Source organism: Boleophthalmus pectinirostris, unplaced genomic scaffold, assembly GCF_026225935.1.
Source record: "Boleophthalmus pectinirostris isolate CB_2022bp ecotype Guang Dong unplaced genomic scaffold, ASM2622593v1 HiC_scaffold_13, whole genome shotgun sequence".
Taxonomy (NCBI): domain Eukaryota; kingdom Metazoa; phylum Chordata; class Actinopteri; order Gobiiformes; family Gobiidae; genus Boleophthalmus; species Boleophthalmus pectinirostris.
In genome coordinates this window covers 17992049-18008355 of record NW_026571036.1, presented here as the reverse complement: position 1 = coordinate 18008355, position 16307 = coordinate 17992049, and the positions used below count along the sequence as shown (strand labels likewise).

General features: G+C 37.0%; 1 protein-coding gene across 1 annotated transcript; it reads right to left on the bottom strand.

Moving 5' to 3' along the window:
* Nucleotides 1-13699: 13699 nt before the first annotated feature.
* On the bottom strand, nt 13700-15422 carry ccdc167 (coiled-coil domain containing 167). The gene is made up of 4 exons (XM_020919702.2): nt 15298-15422; nt 15042-15136; nt 14890-14942; nt 13700-14703 (listed from the first exon to the last, which is right to left on the bottom strand). Exons 1-4 carry the CDS (start codon nt 15409-15411, stop codon nt 14585-14587), a joined length of 381 nt encoding a protein of 126 aa, XP_020775361.2. The 5' UTR covers nt 15412-15422; the 3' UTR covers nt 13700-14584.
* Between the last annotated feature and the right edge of the window lie 885 nt (nt 15423-16307).

Sequence of the window (16307 nt, the reverse complement as noted above, 5' to 3'; positions counted from 1 at the left end):
ATCTCGGCACGAGAGGCTGCAGATTGTTGGGAGACAAACTCACCATATGTTAAGTCATGCACATACCAAATTAATATTAATCGAGCTCTACAACTCTCGGAGGACTCCCATGTTTACTTTGTACTGACATTGATGGTAGATCGCAAACCAGGGTTACAATCTCGGTGATGGACGTAATTTGCTCGCCGGTATTGAGTTGGTATTCAAAAAGCCCTTTTGGAGAGCATAAAAATAATGAGTCTTCCGTAGGTAGACAAAAAAAAATCTATCATTCTAAAACCAAATAAGCGACTGACTCATCGGGAGTGTGCGATTTCCTAGGTAGCCCATTTATCAGTTCCCGCAATATGTATATACTAAGGCACGCATATATGGCACTTTATTATTCATGCAGGCCTCTATTTAATACCCACACAGCTATGCACGTTGCACACAGATTTGTTGTAAATCCGTATGTAATTTATTCTCTACGCCACATTAAACTGATATCGCCTGGCCTGACTCTACCACTGCTTCTGTCTATGAAGTATATAAAAGCTCTTAGAACAATTATCCTATTTGCCATCAACTGATCTGCGTAGGGCCCACACACTCTTGTGGCGGCGGATGTGTCCACTAAGTAATGTTTCTTGAGTGTTCTATATTGACACCTGAAAGTGTCTAAGAGCCTGGACAAGTGACTATTGTCAACTGAGGACACCACCCAACAGAACATTGCAAGCAATACAGCTACCATAACTTTTCCTACGGAGACCGGTCACTAGAACAAAGTAATCTTTCAATCAACCTTTTAGGTCACAAGTACGTCATTCCTTGTCATTTTGTCGATAGGTGCAGGCTTAGTTAATATCCTATGTAACAAAAGAGGTCATCTGGCTCAAATGAATTCCGTGTGCCTCGAGTACATCCCATACTTGGCTATACACTGAACCTTCGCACTCAACGCTCGAGCAAGCGACTTATGTTTTCTTTTTGCGAGCACTGTAGCGGTTACGATGTGCGCAGATTGCCTGTTCTCACTACACGGGAGTCTCTACGACAACGACTCGGGCTCATGTAATTATTGGCCAATATGACAACTCAAAGGAAAGCATCATAATTTGGGTGGTGGACTTATTTTACTAAGACTGGACCTTTCCTTGTTTGCCAATAAGCACAGTTTTGACTTTCTCTTTGAGGGAGTTGAGTCGTCATGACAAGGAACTCGTCTTCATTCGACAATCCATCAACTCTGACTAAATCACTGTCTTGAGTATTTTATGAGTATTAAGCCACATATGGGTCTAGACTTTCCATTAATGAAATTCAATCTCGCCCATCACATAGTAAGGTGGTTGACACCTTAAGCAGATATATGCAGAGATACAACGCTCCATCTATATGCTTCTCTGTGGTTGCTTTCAAATCTCTTATGACCTTGGTGTTACTTATTCTCTTGGTTCCATGTATCGAAAACTATACTCCGGAGAGGCTCTCAAAAGCTCTTGAGTTAATAGGAGTATGATTATTTGAATCAGGTATAGCGCAAGAAACTGTATTGAATGCGACGAATGGTATATGATATACGTGAAAACTGCGAATATTTGATTCTTCGTGTTCATTTTGACTAGCAGTGTTCACTTGTATTATGTCTTTTACTGCACGAGTAGTAGAGTCTCATGTAACACATATAATCTCTGTGAAAACAAACACAAATATCTTGGTGAAATGTAATTTACCTAACTTGAGAAGTAGGAAAGATTCTCTCGCACTTTATTTATTGTTTTTGGGAAATGCCCAAGCAGTATTGTTACAGAGCCACTGCTACTGATTCCATGGTATCACTACAGTGATATTGTGGAATAGCCAATTTATAATTATCTCCTATGACATACGCGATTTCTTCGCTATCGCTCTAGTTTATGGTTAAGTCATGTTCCGTCAGCACTAGATAGTACATAGGAGTACAACCTCTAAGCCTAAGGTCAGTAAAGAACGCTGCGCGGTAGTTACAGATATAGATATATCTAAGTTTTGACACAACTGTATATCTATCTTTTATCTATCCAGCTTTGTCTGATGTGCAGGCGCCCTTTGATTATTGTATCTAGCATGCACTTACCTTAATGCACTATGCCTTCAGCATAGTTCATACTGCAAAATAGGCACTCATTCAATTATACACCAGAGACACATTCTATTATCTACGTCCAATTCAGGAGGCCTGTAAGAGATTTGAGCACCGAGACGATCAGAGAGTAAAGCCAGTGCGACATGCTGAATGACATTTGCACTAGGAAAAGAAGGAACACACACACTTCCCTCTGACACCGTTGGGTAGTCACAGACAGCCCTGTGTTACGAAGTGTCATTACTGAGCTACAGTTAGGGAGGTTGACGCAGGCCTCACCGAGAAAATGGACATATCATGACTGGGCACACAAATTCTATTGGATTAGAGCGAGATATTTAAAATGTTTGTAGCTTCAACATAACTATTTATTGCATGTCTGGAAAAAGAATAAACTGGTATAAGTTTTTGGATTTGATAAGATGAAGCCCACTACACTAAATCTTGAATTTTTGCGTCTCGAGAGGAGCGTTCTGAGATCACAGATCGCAGTATACATTGTATAACTATATTATGGGTATTCTGAGAAGCAAAATTAATATTCATCACAATGCATGAGAATTATCAAATCACAGAGGATATCCTCATATAGAGTATCAATGGAGAATTTTGAGCCCAGAAAGTCTAGCATTGCAGCTCTAAGCTGGAAGTCGAAGAGCACAAACAATACGAGTATATAAAGATAGGTAGAGATAATGAGCAGTCAAAAACACGCATAATGTCGACTTAGTCTTCTACTTCCTGTCTCAAGTTAGTATCTTTATCCTTCTCGCGATATATGTTAGAAGATTCAATACATTCTCTAGAGTCATGTGATATAATACATTAAATTAATTCACTCAGATAGGCTTCATTCGATACAATTGTAATGCTAGGATACTACACTTATTCACACTGATCGGTAGAATAAATACTATTTTGAGATCACCTTTCATTATGTAGATTCTCAGACATTTGAATGCTGTTTTGTAACCTCTCTTGGCCCCGTGATCTTTTCAGCTATAATAAGGCACACTGTGTAGAGATAGGCAGCTGCGCAAAAATGAGTATATGATATAGGATGGGATGCGATAATGGATAGCTCATAGATACTCGACATGTGAGTCGGAGTGTAGACTTGAGAGTAAGTGTTGATGGGGTATAAGTCTGTTTAGAGCACACTTCTCTGGTTCTTGGTGGCGCGGCACTCATCAAACTTAGATTGTGATGACTTGATTAGCCTTATAGTATGACCGGCAGACGAAGTCTTTATATCGGAGTTTGTTGTAGATATGTGTCATGGATAAACACATATACGCAGTATCAGCATGTCTACTATTAGGCCATCGAATAAGAACTGAACAATAGACGTAATTTAATTTTTTACATGATTTTACTTGTCTCTCTAAATTTGTTAGAATTACAACTATTGTTTGAGGGCGCAGCGCAAGTAGGAGGGAGGTGAGAGAGAGAGGGAGGAGAGGAGGGGTGTTAAATGGATTTGGTTACTTAAAAAACAGCAATATATTACATTTTCAAGAGGAGTGGCGATGTACAATATATACAATTATTTCGAGGAGGGCAGGAGGGGGGGGTGGGGGGAGAGAGGTCACAGGGGGGGGGGGCGGGGGGGGGGGGGGGGGGGGGGGGGGGGGGGGGGGGATGGAGGGAGTGGGGTTGGGAGGAGTGAGTGGGAGGAGTCGGGAGAGTCTGAGGGGGGAGGGAGCGGGGGGGGGGGGGGGCCCGTGGGGGGAGTGAGCCCTGATCCAGAGGTGGGCACAGTAGTCCAAAAAATGTACTCAAGTAAGAGTAAGCGGAGGTGGGCAGGAGAGTAAGGGAGGAGAGAGCGAACACGTAGTGGTTCCGTCTATAGGAGCAAATATATACTGCAATGAAGTCGTAAAATCAGACCATTTGTTATATTGGAACTGAGATACTGATTACTTCAAAGATCGCTATATTATTCAAGTATAAGATTACTATCTTAATAGAGAATAATGTTGGGATACAACATCTGATTTCAAGATAATGTAATTTGAAATACAACAACATATAACATTAAATAATTTTATATCTAAACAGATGCATCTCTAAGAAGGAGAAAATCGGTTGTTAACTGTTGGCATGTTTGGTGCCTGCTGTCCTTTGTGCAAGATGGCATTTTGTGTCGTCTACGTATTGGACTCGTCCACCTCGTCTGGACACATGTATGTGCTATTGTAACTTACTAAGAGACTTGAGTATTATGACTATCGACCATTGTCCTGTAGATATCACCTACATACTTATGTATATTGAGTCCATCGCATATATGTGGCCTGATCTATTTAATGGCATATAGTACTCAAACCTAATGTTGCACAGATACTCGTGATATACTGCAGTCGATTTTTTAATGTGAGTGACCGTAAAACAATTTTTTTAAACTCAATGTTTCGTTGTTCTTACTACTTACCTTGGAAAACTCTGTTACACTTGTTAGGCTATTGAGTTTTAATGTGTCACTATATAAGTATTATCAACAACATTTGCCATTATTGCATAAAACTAAGTTTTTTGTGTGAACAAGCACTCCTAAACCACGTTACGGTGACCCAATCTCGATCTATTGACAACCATAAACTCGTTTATTATTTGAGTGTCACAAAGACTCTTGCGCGTGAATTTTGAAAGTATTACAGAGCTCACTGATTATTAATCCGATTTACATGACCACTTTTGTTATTTTATATTTTAGCCATGCAGTGCATATCATGATAACATATGTATCACCAACTGTATTTAATTATCTATAATTTTGTCATATCAAATTTATTTCGTATACTCTGATTATTCACACCATTTGAGTGCAATAAACTTGTGCTCACTACACTCCAATAGACCCTCGCTACCGTATGGGAGTTTCTAGAGGTATATGTATACCCCTCTGCTTATTATTCATTAGTATCAACTTCAGCAAAAACAATACTTCTGACCAAACACACCATTGAGTGACACGATCAATGTATGAGTAGCAATTACAGATGAAGTCCTTATCACATGTGTGACCGATTATTTTAAAACTCTCAATCATTTCAAGCTAGATCATTATGTACTATTTTTGCACATATGATTCATCATTATGAGTTGAGTACAGCTCACATTGGATAACTGCCACTCTAGATTGATTATCTACTACAAATTAAATATCTGATGGTTTAAAGACCGTAACACTTATATCTTATACTTGATTCGAATATCTTTCCTTAAGCCCAAGCTACAACAATCATCTGTTATAACTGATCTTATTGACATATACCAATGCAGCTTTCGTGAAAAGTCACACAGAAAATGCTACTCGAAAGTGGGTCATCAGCAGCAACAGAATTCTAAGCACACACAAATGTTTACTGGTCGAGAAGAATGACAGGGATGCACGAGTTGTGCAGCTGTTTGAGAGAAGAGAGTAAGCGAACAGTTGTAACTCACTAGTACCCACGTACTTACAACTCTGCAGAGAACCTTCATGTGCATGTTAATTTAAAGGACACTAATATGTACGCCAAACAACATGCGCAGTCAAACACAGAGTTGCAATCATTTGTTATTTTAGTGCTAAAAAATGCTCAAACCTGTGTTTAGTCTATGACCTATTCCTGTGTATATTCCTCAGAATGAGACAAGCCGTGAGAGATGCGCCACAAGAGGGAGTAGGCTATTAAAATATCGATATTCTTAGAGGAACAGTAAGGTGTTGAGTATCACGCAAAACTTCATGCACAAACACGTTTTGTGTTCTCATTAATTAGGGAATCAACTGCTACTTGTGTGATAGCAGTAATAGAGTGAGCGATTTTTGTCCTTGTCGCGCGATCAATAGCATGCAACACCAGGTACGTCGATGTTGAGTGTGCAACCTCAAAGTTAACATATTATATTATATCTATACAATCGTAATTGCTTCTAAGATGACACTACCAGCGAAGTGTGGACAATTTCGCTATTATTAAGGCTCTAGTAATGTTATTAACCACACTGGGAAGCAAGGATGACACACAAATTTAATATCTATCAGTTTGAGCACTAAGTCGAGACACATTTACTCGTACTATATGGTTATTCAGTCTTAGAATATGAGTTCTATATCGTGGAATGGATAACCCTCTAATGCTAAAATATGGTTGACATATAAATTAATGGGCATATATCTTTTCAAAGAATTTGAATAAAACTAAAATATATATTTGGAAATTATAAGGAAGAAAAAATCAGTTACAGATACACGGTGTAAGTATAGAGCAGGTTAAGGAGAATACATATTAAGGGTCAAATTGATGAAAAGATGAACTGGAAAGCCCATATCCAGTATAATTAATAATGAAATATCAGAATTACTGCAGTATTAAACAAAGCAAAGCTATATTAAGCTAATTAATATGGATCACAACAGAGCACTGACGACACGAGCTTTTAGTTCCTAGATCACTTAAGAGGTTTTTATCATAATTCTAAGAACAGTAATTGTTTGCAGACTTTTTTTTTGTGGCGCTAATATCAAGTGAACGTCCTAATAACTAGCGAGATACGCTAAGCTCAATGAAATAGCAAATCACATATTCTAGGATTATCTCTTATACTTATTCTCTCTCACAATTATTAATACTCAGGTTCCAAGACATTTCAAGGTCATATATTGTATCCATCACTAGATCTAACAGCTCAGCTATAAGAGTATCATGGTGCACAAGCATTGTCTCTTCCGCCACAATTATCTTAAACCTCATGAACAATTGAATAATACACTATAATATCCACTAAAACTGCTATAATTCAAAGTAATCTGGTTAAGAATATAAGTCTAAAAAAATAAACACTTTACCAAAATATCAAATATCTTTTATTGTGAAAGGGAAGGAAACTATAACTTAGGAGGCTCCTGTTCATTAAAATTAATTTAAGTGATTTCTTGCTCTGAAAATTGACTAATGAATAAAGTTGTATTTGTATCTGTGTTTACTTGTTTGAGCTGATGATTACTAATTACTTGGATACATAATTTGAAATAAGAATATCTAAAACATGTTTCAATGATATATCTACTCAATGATGTGTGCAGGATAAAGTTAACAGAAAAAAAGGTATTCATTATTATTCAAAAATCACACCTTCCTCTTAGAGTAGACGCTAGAATGGTGGCCAATTGAAAAGTACACTCTGTCTTGTAGGGCAGTACGAGTAATATGATAACTGTTGATATGTCATAGTGCTTGGTAGGCTATGAAAGTGAGTGCTTGGTACTTGAGTGATTCATATTACTCATATAGTCATCATACCTGGATAAGTGATTAAACAGTCGTTATATATGTATACTAACTCGTTCAGTTGTATTATTGATGAATTATATAATAATTATATAAATGAATATAGTATGTACAATAACAATTATTATATGCATGCTTATCCATATAATATTCTAAAATTAATATCCTAATATATATTACTTATATATATAATATATATGTAAATTCAACTTTTAAGGACACCAATTCTATTTGAGCTCATGATCTGTATAGGAGAAGCTATGTTGCATTAGTATATTTTACATTTGATGATGACTATAGAAATAAGACTATAAGCACTATTTATGTATGTTTTATGGAATACGATATGATCTCTTAAGTTTCTGGTCAGGTCTCTAGCACATTCGAACTTAAGTCCCAGAATAATTGTAAATACGAGAGAGACTTCTCGCGTGTCACCTCTCCCAGTCGGTACGTCCAGGCCTCCTTCTGTATTTGAGTGCATGGAGCTCTCAGTGAGGAGAACGGCAGTGAGTCTTGATAGTTGCACATTAATGTGGAGCACTGCACGAAAACTGAGAAGCATCTAAATGGCCTCTTGTAGTAGTATTTTGGTTCTGCATCACGATGATAATTAATTATATCATGGGGCGCGCGGGAGCGAGAAAATAAGTATTTACTTCCTCCCACTCCTTTTCGGACACAAGTCAAATTTGCATGACATTTATTTTTTGTTTATTATTATAGAAAATAAATATTTACCTTTTGTATTATATCCATGTATTTACATTTTCTATGCATGTTCTGTGCATTAGTGTACGAATAAACATTCATTCATTCAAAGGTAAACATGTTCAAATCAAATATAGTTTTTACTAATAACAATTGTAATACTGTACTGGTTTATTCTTTAATTACAAAAACATTGGACTTGATGGACAAGATATTTATGCAATGCTATTTATTCATAATTTGGGTTTTTGGTTCTCAGGATGATTATCCAATCATAAAGCAGAATGAGCCTCCCTCAAATGAGTCTCCTTTGGATCACCCAGTTTCAATGCTTAAATCCAGGAGTTTATCTGATCTGAATGGTCTCTACCTAAACCCCACCACCTGCAGCCCACTCAGGAAATTATTGCTAGTGCAGCCTCTGCAGCTCACGGAGGGAATTCTGAAGGTTCTGAGCTTTCACTCGAGGCATGGACTGGATTTATACTGGAAATGAGAAGAACTGGTATGTGCTAAGGCACTGGCAATCCAGGCTCAGTTGTGACTGTAGTACATTTTTTTTACTGTAAGCAGACTACATGCATTTCCTTTAATACAAATGTTAAATAAAAGTAAACTTAAATAAGAAAGTTAAGTCAAATAAAATGTAAAAAGTGTGAATACATGTTTTGTGGGCACAGACATTGTGCTCTTGAATGATGTAAATGTTGTGTAGGTGGAGGGCATTTCCACAGCCAGCCTTGTTAGAGTAATAGTTAATGCAGGAGTTACCCTGTTTGGGACAGCCCTGTCACATGGCCTATCTGCTCCGGGCTTTCACTTCACCATTTAGACTTCCCTTTTGCAGGCGCAAGTTTGACTACTAGACCCTCTACTGAAACTTAAACAATCTCATAAGATAAAATGGAGGACGTGGCGGGTGTAGAGACTAGAGTGTGGTATTACATGACAATTCTGTGGTCTAGCAGCTTTCCGGAAGATCGACAAAGATTGAAGATATGAGATAGACTTAAAAGCGAAAATGAGTCATGTATAGGACTGTTAAAGTATAGAGAATCTGATCCTAATTTATTCTAAAACTAGATACGCATTTAAGCAGCTATTGATACTAAAAAAAGTCATATTCAAACTATCCTGAGTCGCTTTAGAATTATCTTAAGATGTATCAGAAAAAGTATAAGAGCACATAGACAGTGTTGGGAAGGTTACTTTTAAAATGTATTCCCCTACAGATTACAGATTACATACCCAAAATGTAATTTGTAACGTAATCACTTAAATTACTTAAAGTGAGCAACGTAAACTGAATACTTTGTATTACTTGATATTGTCATGCTTTTTAAAACGACATGAATGTAACAACCACATCCTGAAAATTCTTGTTTGTTCTCTTCAAATTGTCTGTTGAGCCCAAGTCTCCATGAACAGACTTTTGTTTACTGTAGAGAAGCAAATACGAGGATCTTAACATAAGAAGTTTTATCTGCTAAAAGAAAATAAAAAGTCCAGTCTTTCCTTAAACATATTAAAAATATTATTGATAAAGAAATCCTTTTTATATGAGATCACTGCTGCCTTAAATTATGTCCACCCTACTGTTAGTGTCATATTGTTTAGACCTGGTTTAGTCCTAGTTTTAGTCCGGATTTTAGTCTTTGGGCCCGGTCAAGCAGAAGTAAACAGCGAAGGCCAAAAATTCAAGTTAATGCATCTGATATAAAACTGTATTCAACAGATAGCATATGTACTCTAGTTTATGAAACTGATGACCTTTTTTCTGTACCATTTGGTTCTAAAGTTCCATACGTTTTAAACAGACCATGTATGAAATGGAACAAAAATTATTTCCCAAATTTCAAAGACCTGCAAATCATGTCTAAATGGATGTATTTCACATATTTTTCTCCGCTTGGTGCCTGTGGTCACTGGTGAACACTTGTTTGTCCACGAGACTAATAAAGACAGCATGTCACAACTCTGCTTTACAATGCAATTTTACAGCAGATATTTGCAGCCACATGTCCCTGTGAGGATTTCCAGGTATTGCTAAATTTTTCATGATATGATTATATAAAGTTTTACTGTACTTATCTTGTGGAATAATCGAAGCAGCCTAGAGTTGTGTGAGGCTGGAGTTCTATAGCAGGGGAATTTTATTTACCATACAGTCCATTCTAATCTAGTCCAGTCTAGTCCATTCCGGTCTATCTAATCCATTCTAGTACAGTCTAGACCAGTTTAGCATAGGCAAGGCAAGGCAAATTTGTTTGTATAGCACAATTCGTACACAAGTAATTCAAAGAGCTTTACAGAATAAGAAGTATATTAAAATCACAATACAAACAGATTAAAAAAAATAAATAATCATAAAAAAAAGTCTAGTCCAGTTTAATCCAGTCTAGTCCCAACCAGTCCAGTTCAGTCTAGTTTAGCTATTTCTGCTGTAGGGAGTATTACACATGATGACTATAATACATTATAACAAAACAAGAACTGAGCTGACATGTCAGAGTGTGGAGCTGGCACAGCACAGAAATTACAGTGAGTATTACTGTGAAATTACAAGTACATAATCATTTTCACTCTTTTTGTGCATCTTATCCACTTGTTTGTATAATAGAAATTAAAGTTAAACACAAAGACACTGCTCATACATACTATCATAACCACAAGAAGAGGAATGACAAATGATTTCTTCATTGAGGAATATGTCTGTGAGTAACTGAGGCTCTTAAGTTTCTAAAGAGGTTCATTCAGATTCTGACGAATACAGTCTATACATTTGCATATCCACAAGCTATGTTAAAAAGGACATGTTAATTTTGTACTTGCAATTCATATCATAATAAACTTGGAAGAGTTCCATGGAGTTAATACCATACCAACACCAACTTATCTAAAGTATCTAAAATATCTAGTATAGTACACCAGTAAAGTATACCAGCATTTTCTGGTTGTCTCATTACCACACCTATTCTTCTTATACTAGATTGTAGATTAACTTACAATGTGTTGATTGTTTGTTTGATATGCTATTCTTTATAAAGGCATGATTAATTCAAGTTCATTTGAGTTAATAAACCTTCTGGAAGACTTTGAATTATATAATACATGATGATGGCAAAGCTGCGCTGCACAGCAAGCAATTACCAAAGTACACAGCTGTTCATTAATAATAATAATGACATCGGTGTAGTAAAAGCTCACACATGCCTGCTAGGGAGTAAGATGTTGCTCAGTGCAAATGGCATGAGCTGCATTGTAAATGATGTAATCAGACAAAGGCTTTCTGTACTCAAATATCTTTAAATCAATAGTAAACATTAAATCTTTTCTCTGACAATTAAAAAAAGACACTCTACTGCATAGTTAAACTGGAACACCTTTTTACAAATCAAGCAAATCACAATCAGTGAGGCATAAACAAATCCAATCTTGAACTAAACCAGAGAAAAAGTATTTCAAAGACAGAAACAGGTCTATGTTAGAACTAAAATAAATAAAGCAGGACTATGTAAAAAAAATACAACTAATATGTACTCAATCAGAACTTGAATACCATTGAATACATTGAAAATGTGTTATTCATATTATAAATAACTCTAAACCAAAATTTTACCAAAATTTGAGACTTACTAATTGCATCACTCTCCCCAGATTTTTTCTGGGGAGTACTTGGAGATTTTAATTGTATTTTAACAGGTTTACTGACTGACTAAAGTGGGCAAGAAATCAGGAAAAGTATGTTTTGTGTGTCTCATGAGTCCAGTTCTGATTGGTCATGGTAATTTAGTAGACTGCTGGTGGGCATCCATGTGCTTCAGTGAAGTGTAGGCCTGTATAGTGAAACTGCAGGCTGAGATGTTTAAGCCTGTCCCAGGGGAACCTGATCCTCCTATAGCCGCACTAATACAGCTGATTAGCCCTGACCGTGACCACCACGTAGAGCTTCTTTTGAAGTTGTTAATATGTCATAAAAGTAATATGTCTCATGTACAGCCTTGTGAACTGGAAACACAATTTTGACACAAGCTCACCCTTATATTTACATTATGCATTTATTTGAACTTGGTAAGATGTTTTCCACGCCATAGTCAAAATTTAGAATGAGACTTACATGTTTTCCACACAGCAGACTTGAGCCAAACAACTCAGTGCTACACTGTGAAGCTGCCTGTACACTTGTCTGTAAACAGTCACATCTTCTAAGCCTATTTCTTTTAGGGGTTCAGAGTGGCTCTCAATAACTCTGACCCCGAGGTGAGGTGTATTCTATCTGAAGACACACAGTGATACCAGGAGGGCAGACCACAAGAGACTGTGAGTCAGTCACTCAAACGAACAAAACTACAGTCTGCTGTCCCCTGGTCCGAATTCCTGAATTGATGACAGATAACTTACGTACCATAATTTAGACAAATCCTCACTAAATGTTTATTTTAGTCCATCCTTTTCATCGTCATTGTATTGCAGGTCACCACAACCAACAATTTTGTAGCCAGACATTTGTTATTTTCACCTGCTCCATTTCAGATGCCGCACCAAAGAAGATATTGAAAATCTTAATACCTTCCTGAGTAAAGCAGGTCACTTCGCCCTGCAGCATAATGACAATATAATGAGAGCAAACTGCTTGAGCTGAGTATGTATGAGTATTCATTTATGCTGTCATCACTACAGACCTCCACACTTCTTACTTCTATAGCCTCTTAGCTGCACTCATATGTGTCAGAATAACAGAACACTCAAATCCAGAACTTAGAATTCTCACATTGAGTTCAATTTACTTCATTTTAATCAGCCCACACTTTTTCATTGGAGCCCTGCATTGCCCTGTTCATTTGCAAGTACACCTCTTACTTTTTGCCATTAGAACCGTGGCCCTTTCAGTGACTCATGACAGCTCACGTGGACTCCACAGCTTAAGAACTGAACATAATTATTAGATTCATTATGACTCAGCCCAATTTGACTCTTTCAGATTTTTAACAAGAGATTATCTAATGCATTTATGCAGAAAAACATTTGCTAATTTAAATATTGTCCTCCAAAACTGGGCATTGTTATAATATTCTAGTAGGTACATTGCTGACTTCATTATCCACTCTCTTCTTTTGTACAAGACAGAAATTTACCTGAGGACACCAAGGTCCTTGTCCTCCTGCTCAACAAATGTCTCAATATAACATCACATCTGACATTTTGTCCCTTTTTAAATGTTTTCTCCCATTCCAATATTTCTAACACTTCTAACTCCAGGCTCTTGACCAGTTACTTAGTGTTCTCAAAGAAGCTTGACACTAGATTTGGTGTAATATTTGATCACATTTTCTGACCATAATCCTCTTTGGAGCAGTTACATAATGAGGCACATTTGTTTTGTCAGGGAGGTGTGTAGTGTGTAGGTGGATCATGGTTTGTGTTGAGTGGGAAGGATTGCACACAAACAATTAGATGGTGAGTTATCCTGCCATGCTTTTGACTGAATAGGGGCCAAAACAAAGGATCTCCCTAGGGATTATAAGACAGAAAATACAAAGTTGATTGCAAGCTAATGTGTGCAATATTCTTTCAAAACAATAGGAAGATGAGAACTGAATTTTTTTTTTACAAAACTATGTGTTTTTATTAGGTCCATGCCTTTACATAAACTGGGTCACATATAGGTCACATCGCATTAGCATACATGTCTGAAGCATAAAACAGAGCAATAAAAAAATAAAATAAAATAAAATCTTCATCTTGTTAATTAAGTAATTATTTACACTGAATTAATGTCATTACATTGCCACTTATGTGACAATGACAAACAATGCAAATACCAAGATGAAAAGGAATTAGATACATTCTTGAAAAACAAATGTGCTGTTACTAAGTTTGTACTGACATTTCTGGTTGTTATCATTTTGCTCGAAATGTTTCACAGTACTGGATTAAACTCATCTCCATGGAGACAAGCAGTTGACACCACAATAATAAGTAACAAATCTGTAGAGAAGCACACTCACACTAAGAATTTGTATATTTTTGATCAATAAAAACTATGAATAAAAGCAAGATGGATTAAGTTGCCATGCTGAGGAAATTCCTGGCTAAGCCATAACATCTCAATGAAGACAAGCAGGCGGTGGACCCTCCAACCATTAAAGTTAAATATCCCTTAAATTATAACATTTTTTGTGTCATATTTGTCAAAGCGAAATATTGTAGCAATGTATGGAAGGACATTAAAACATGCATTGCAACAGCATATAGGTCAAAGTTCATTTTGGCAATTTAAGAATATAATCCTGAAAGTTGGTACATTGTGACTGCTGAGTGCTGACCAACTTGCATGACTTGTGAGTTAAAATGTTAGCCACACACGCCCCCTGGAGGCAAAATGATGTATTATCCTAGACCCTTCAAATGGATCTAGTGCGCTGTCCCAGATCCATTAGACTGAGGGTGTCAGTGAGCTATGTTTGGATGACAGCAGATTACATCATGATTGGTCTTCACTGTAGATGAAGACATAATAGAAAAGCGCGCTCACAGCCAACAAAGCCACAGACAGCACCATGTTCCTCCGATTCTCTCCCCTCAGCACCTGCAGCTCCTGGTCTGCAACAAGAACAAACATCCCACAATATCAATACTGAAAATAGGTGTACTTGAGTCTATACCTCTACTAAGAGAATGTTCCTTGTTAATGTCTGCAATAAAAAGTAAATAATAGGATTTTCACCTTGGTTTACGCAGTGTTGTTTTATGGGTTTTTTTTGTACTTCATATAAAAATGCATTTTACCTAATTTGTTCACTCTTTCATTCATAATAGTCATTTCTTCCTCCAGGTCCTGCCTAAATAAAAAGGAAATAAAGAAAAGAATAAACTGCATAAGCCGCCATATGAAACCATGTAGATTTATGGATAATATTATAAGATCTTTGGTCACAAACCTTTCCTTTTCAGACAGCGCCTCTCGTCTGTGTCTAAACTCCACCTGATCCAGGTTATCTTGGCACCGCGCGCGCCGCTCCTCCAGACGGTCGATCTAAACACGATTTAATGACATCTGTTAGTTTGTGCACAAGAAAGCTCATTTAATCAAGCCAGCGATGAAACGCACTCTGCTCTCTTTTAGCGCACAAGAAATGATCGCTACAAATGTGATCACAAATGATTAAAATATTTGGGCTTCCCCGTGCGTCTCACCTCAGAAGCAACACTGTAATTTTCTCGCCTTTTATCTTTTAATTTAGGCATTCTGTTGACAGTAAAAGCTACACAGCAGTGACTACGGAAGTGATTTTCTTCCTCTTTAATCATGGATCATGGTCATGCGCAATGTGCTTTACTGCCCTCTGTTGTAAAGATTTACTACTGCCTGGATTTAGGAACAAATAGGGCCTGCAAAAGTTGTCAGTCTATAAATGCATTCATCAAATTGTTACAGAGATTATGTGAGAAAGGTAAAGTCTAAAAATAAATATTTTAAGTGTAGGCTATAAGGCCTATTTTTTCTTTGTGGTTAAAGCGATAGGGCAGTCCAGTTGTCTTAATCGGATTAAAGTGCTTTAAAACTCACCTCATTTATCGGAAGAGAGAGGAGACACACAGTGCTATAGATAGTCTTGGACACGGTTTATTTTTATGTTAGAAATATGCCGCTTTTTGTAAATAGGGACCGAATGTTTGCGCACCAAGTGCATTTGCTGGAACACAAACTGCGGGTAAGTCGCAAAAATATACTTTTACACGTGCGCTTACACTTGCTATTATGTGTATTCACTTTGCCCAGAGTAAAGAGGAGCGAATACTGGAACTGGAAACTGAGAATGCGATTCTTCATTTAAGGCTCGCAGAGGTAAGAAGAGGCAGTTTGTTGAGGGTGCATTTTTTTTTTTTTTTTTTTTAACTTGAATTAGACAATAACAGGTGAATGAAGTGTACATGTCGCACACTTCGACAACGTCAAAAGTCAAAGAGCGACGCAGATGGTTTCAAATCACAGCACGCATAGTTTATACACAGCAAATTCAAGTGTTAATTCAACTCGTATATTGTTCATTTTAACACTTACCATGTCATATGGGGTCCACAATAAAATGAGTTAAAACTACACTTTGCAAAGTGTAGAAGGCTCAACACTGGTTAAGTGATGTAACCACACTCCTCACAGTTGAATTTGACACTGATTAAGATTTGATTTTTTTACACTAGTG

Coding starts and splice junctions, on each gene's coding strand:
- ccdc167 (XM_020919702.2), bottom strand. CDS start 15,411: ATGATTAAAGAGGAAGAAAATCACTTCCGTAGTCACTGCTGTGTAGCT. Junction 14,943..15,041: donor GCGCTGTCTGAAAAGGAAAG/GTTTGTGACCAA, acceptor CTTTTTATTTAG/GCAGGACCTGGAGGAAGAAA. Junction 14,704..14,889: donor TGAAAGAGTGAACAAATTAG/GTAAAATGCATT, acceptor TTCTTGTTGCAG/ACCAGGAGCTGCAGGTGCTG.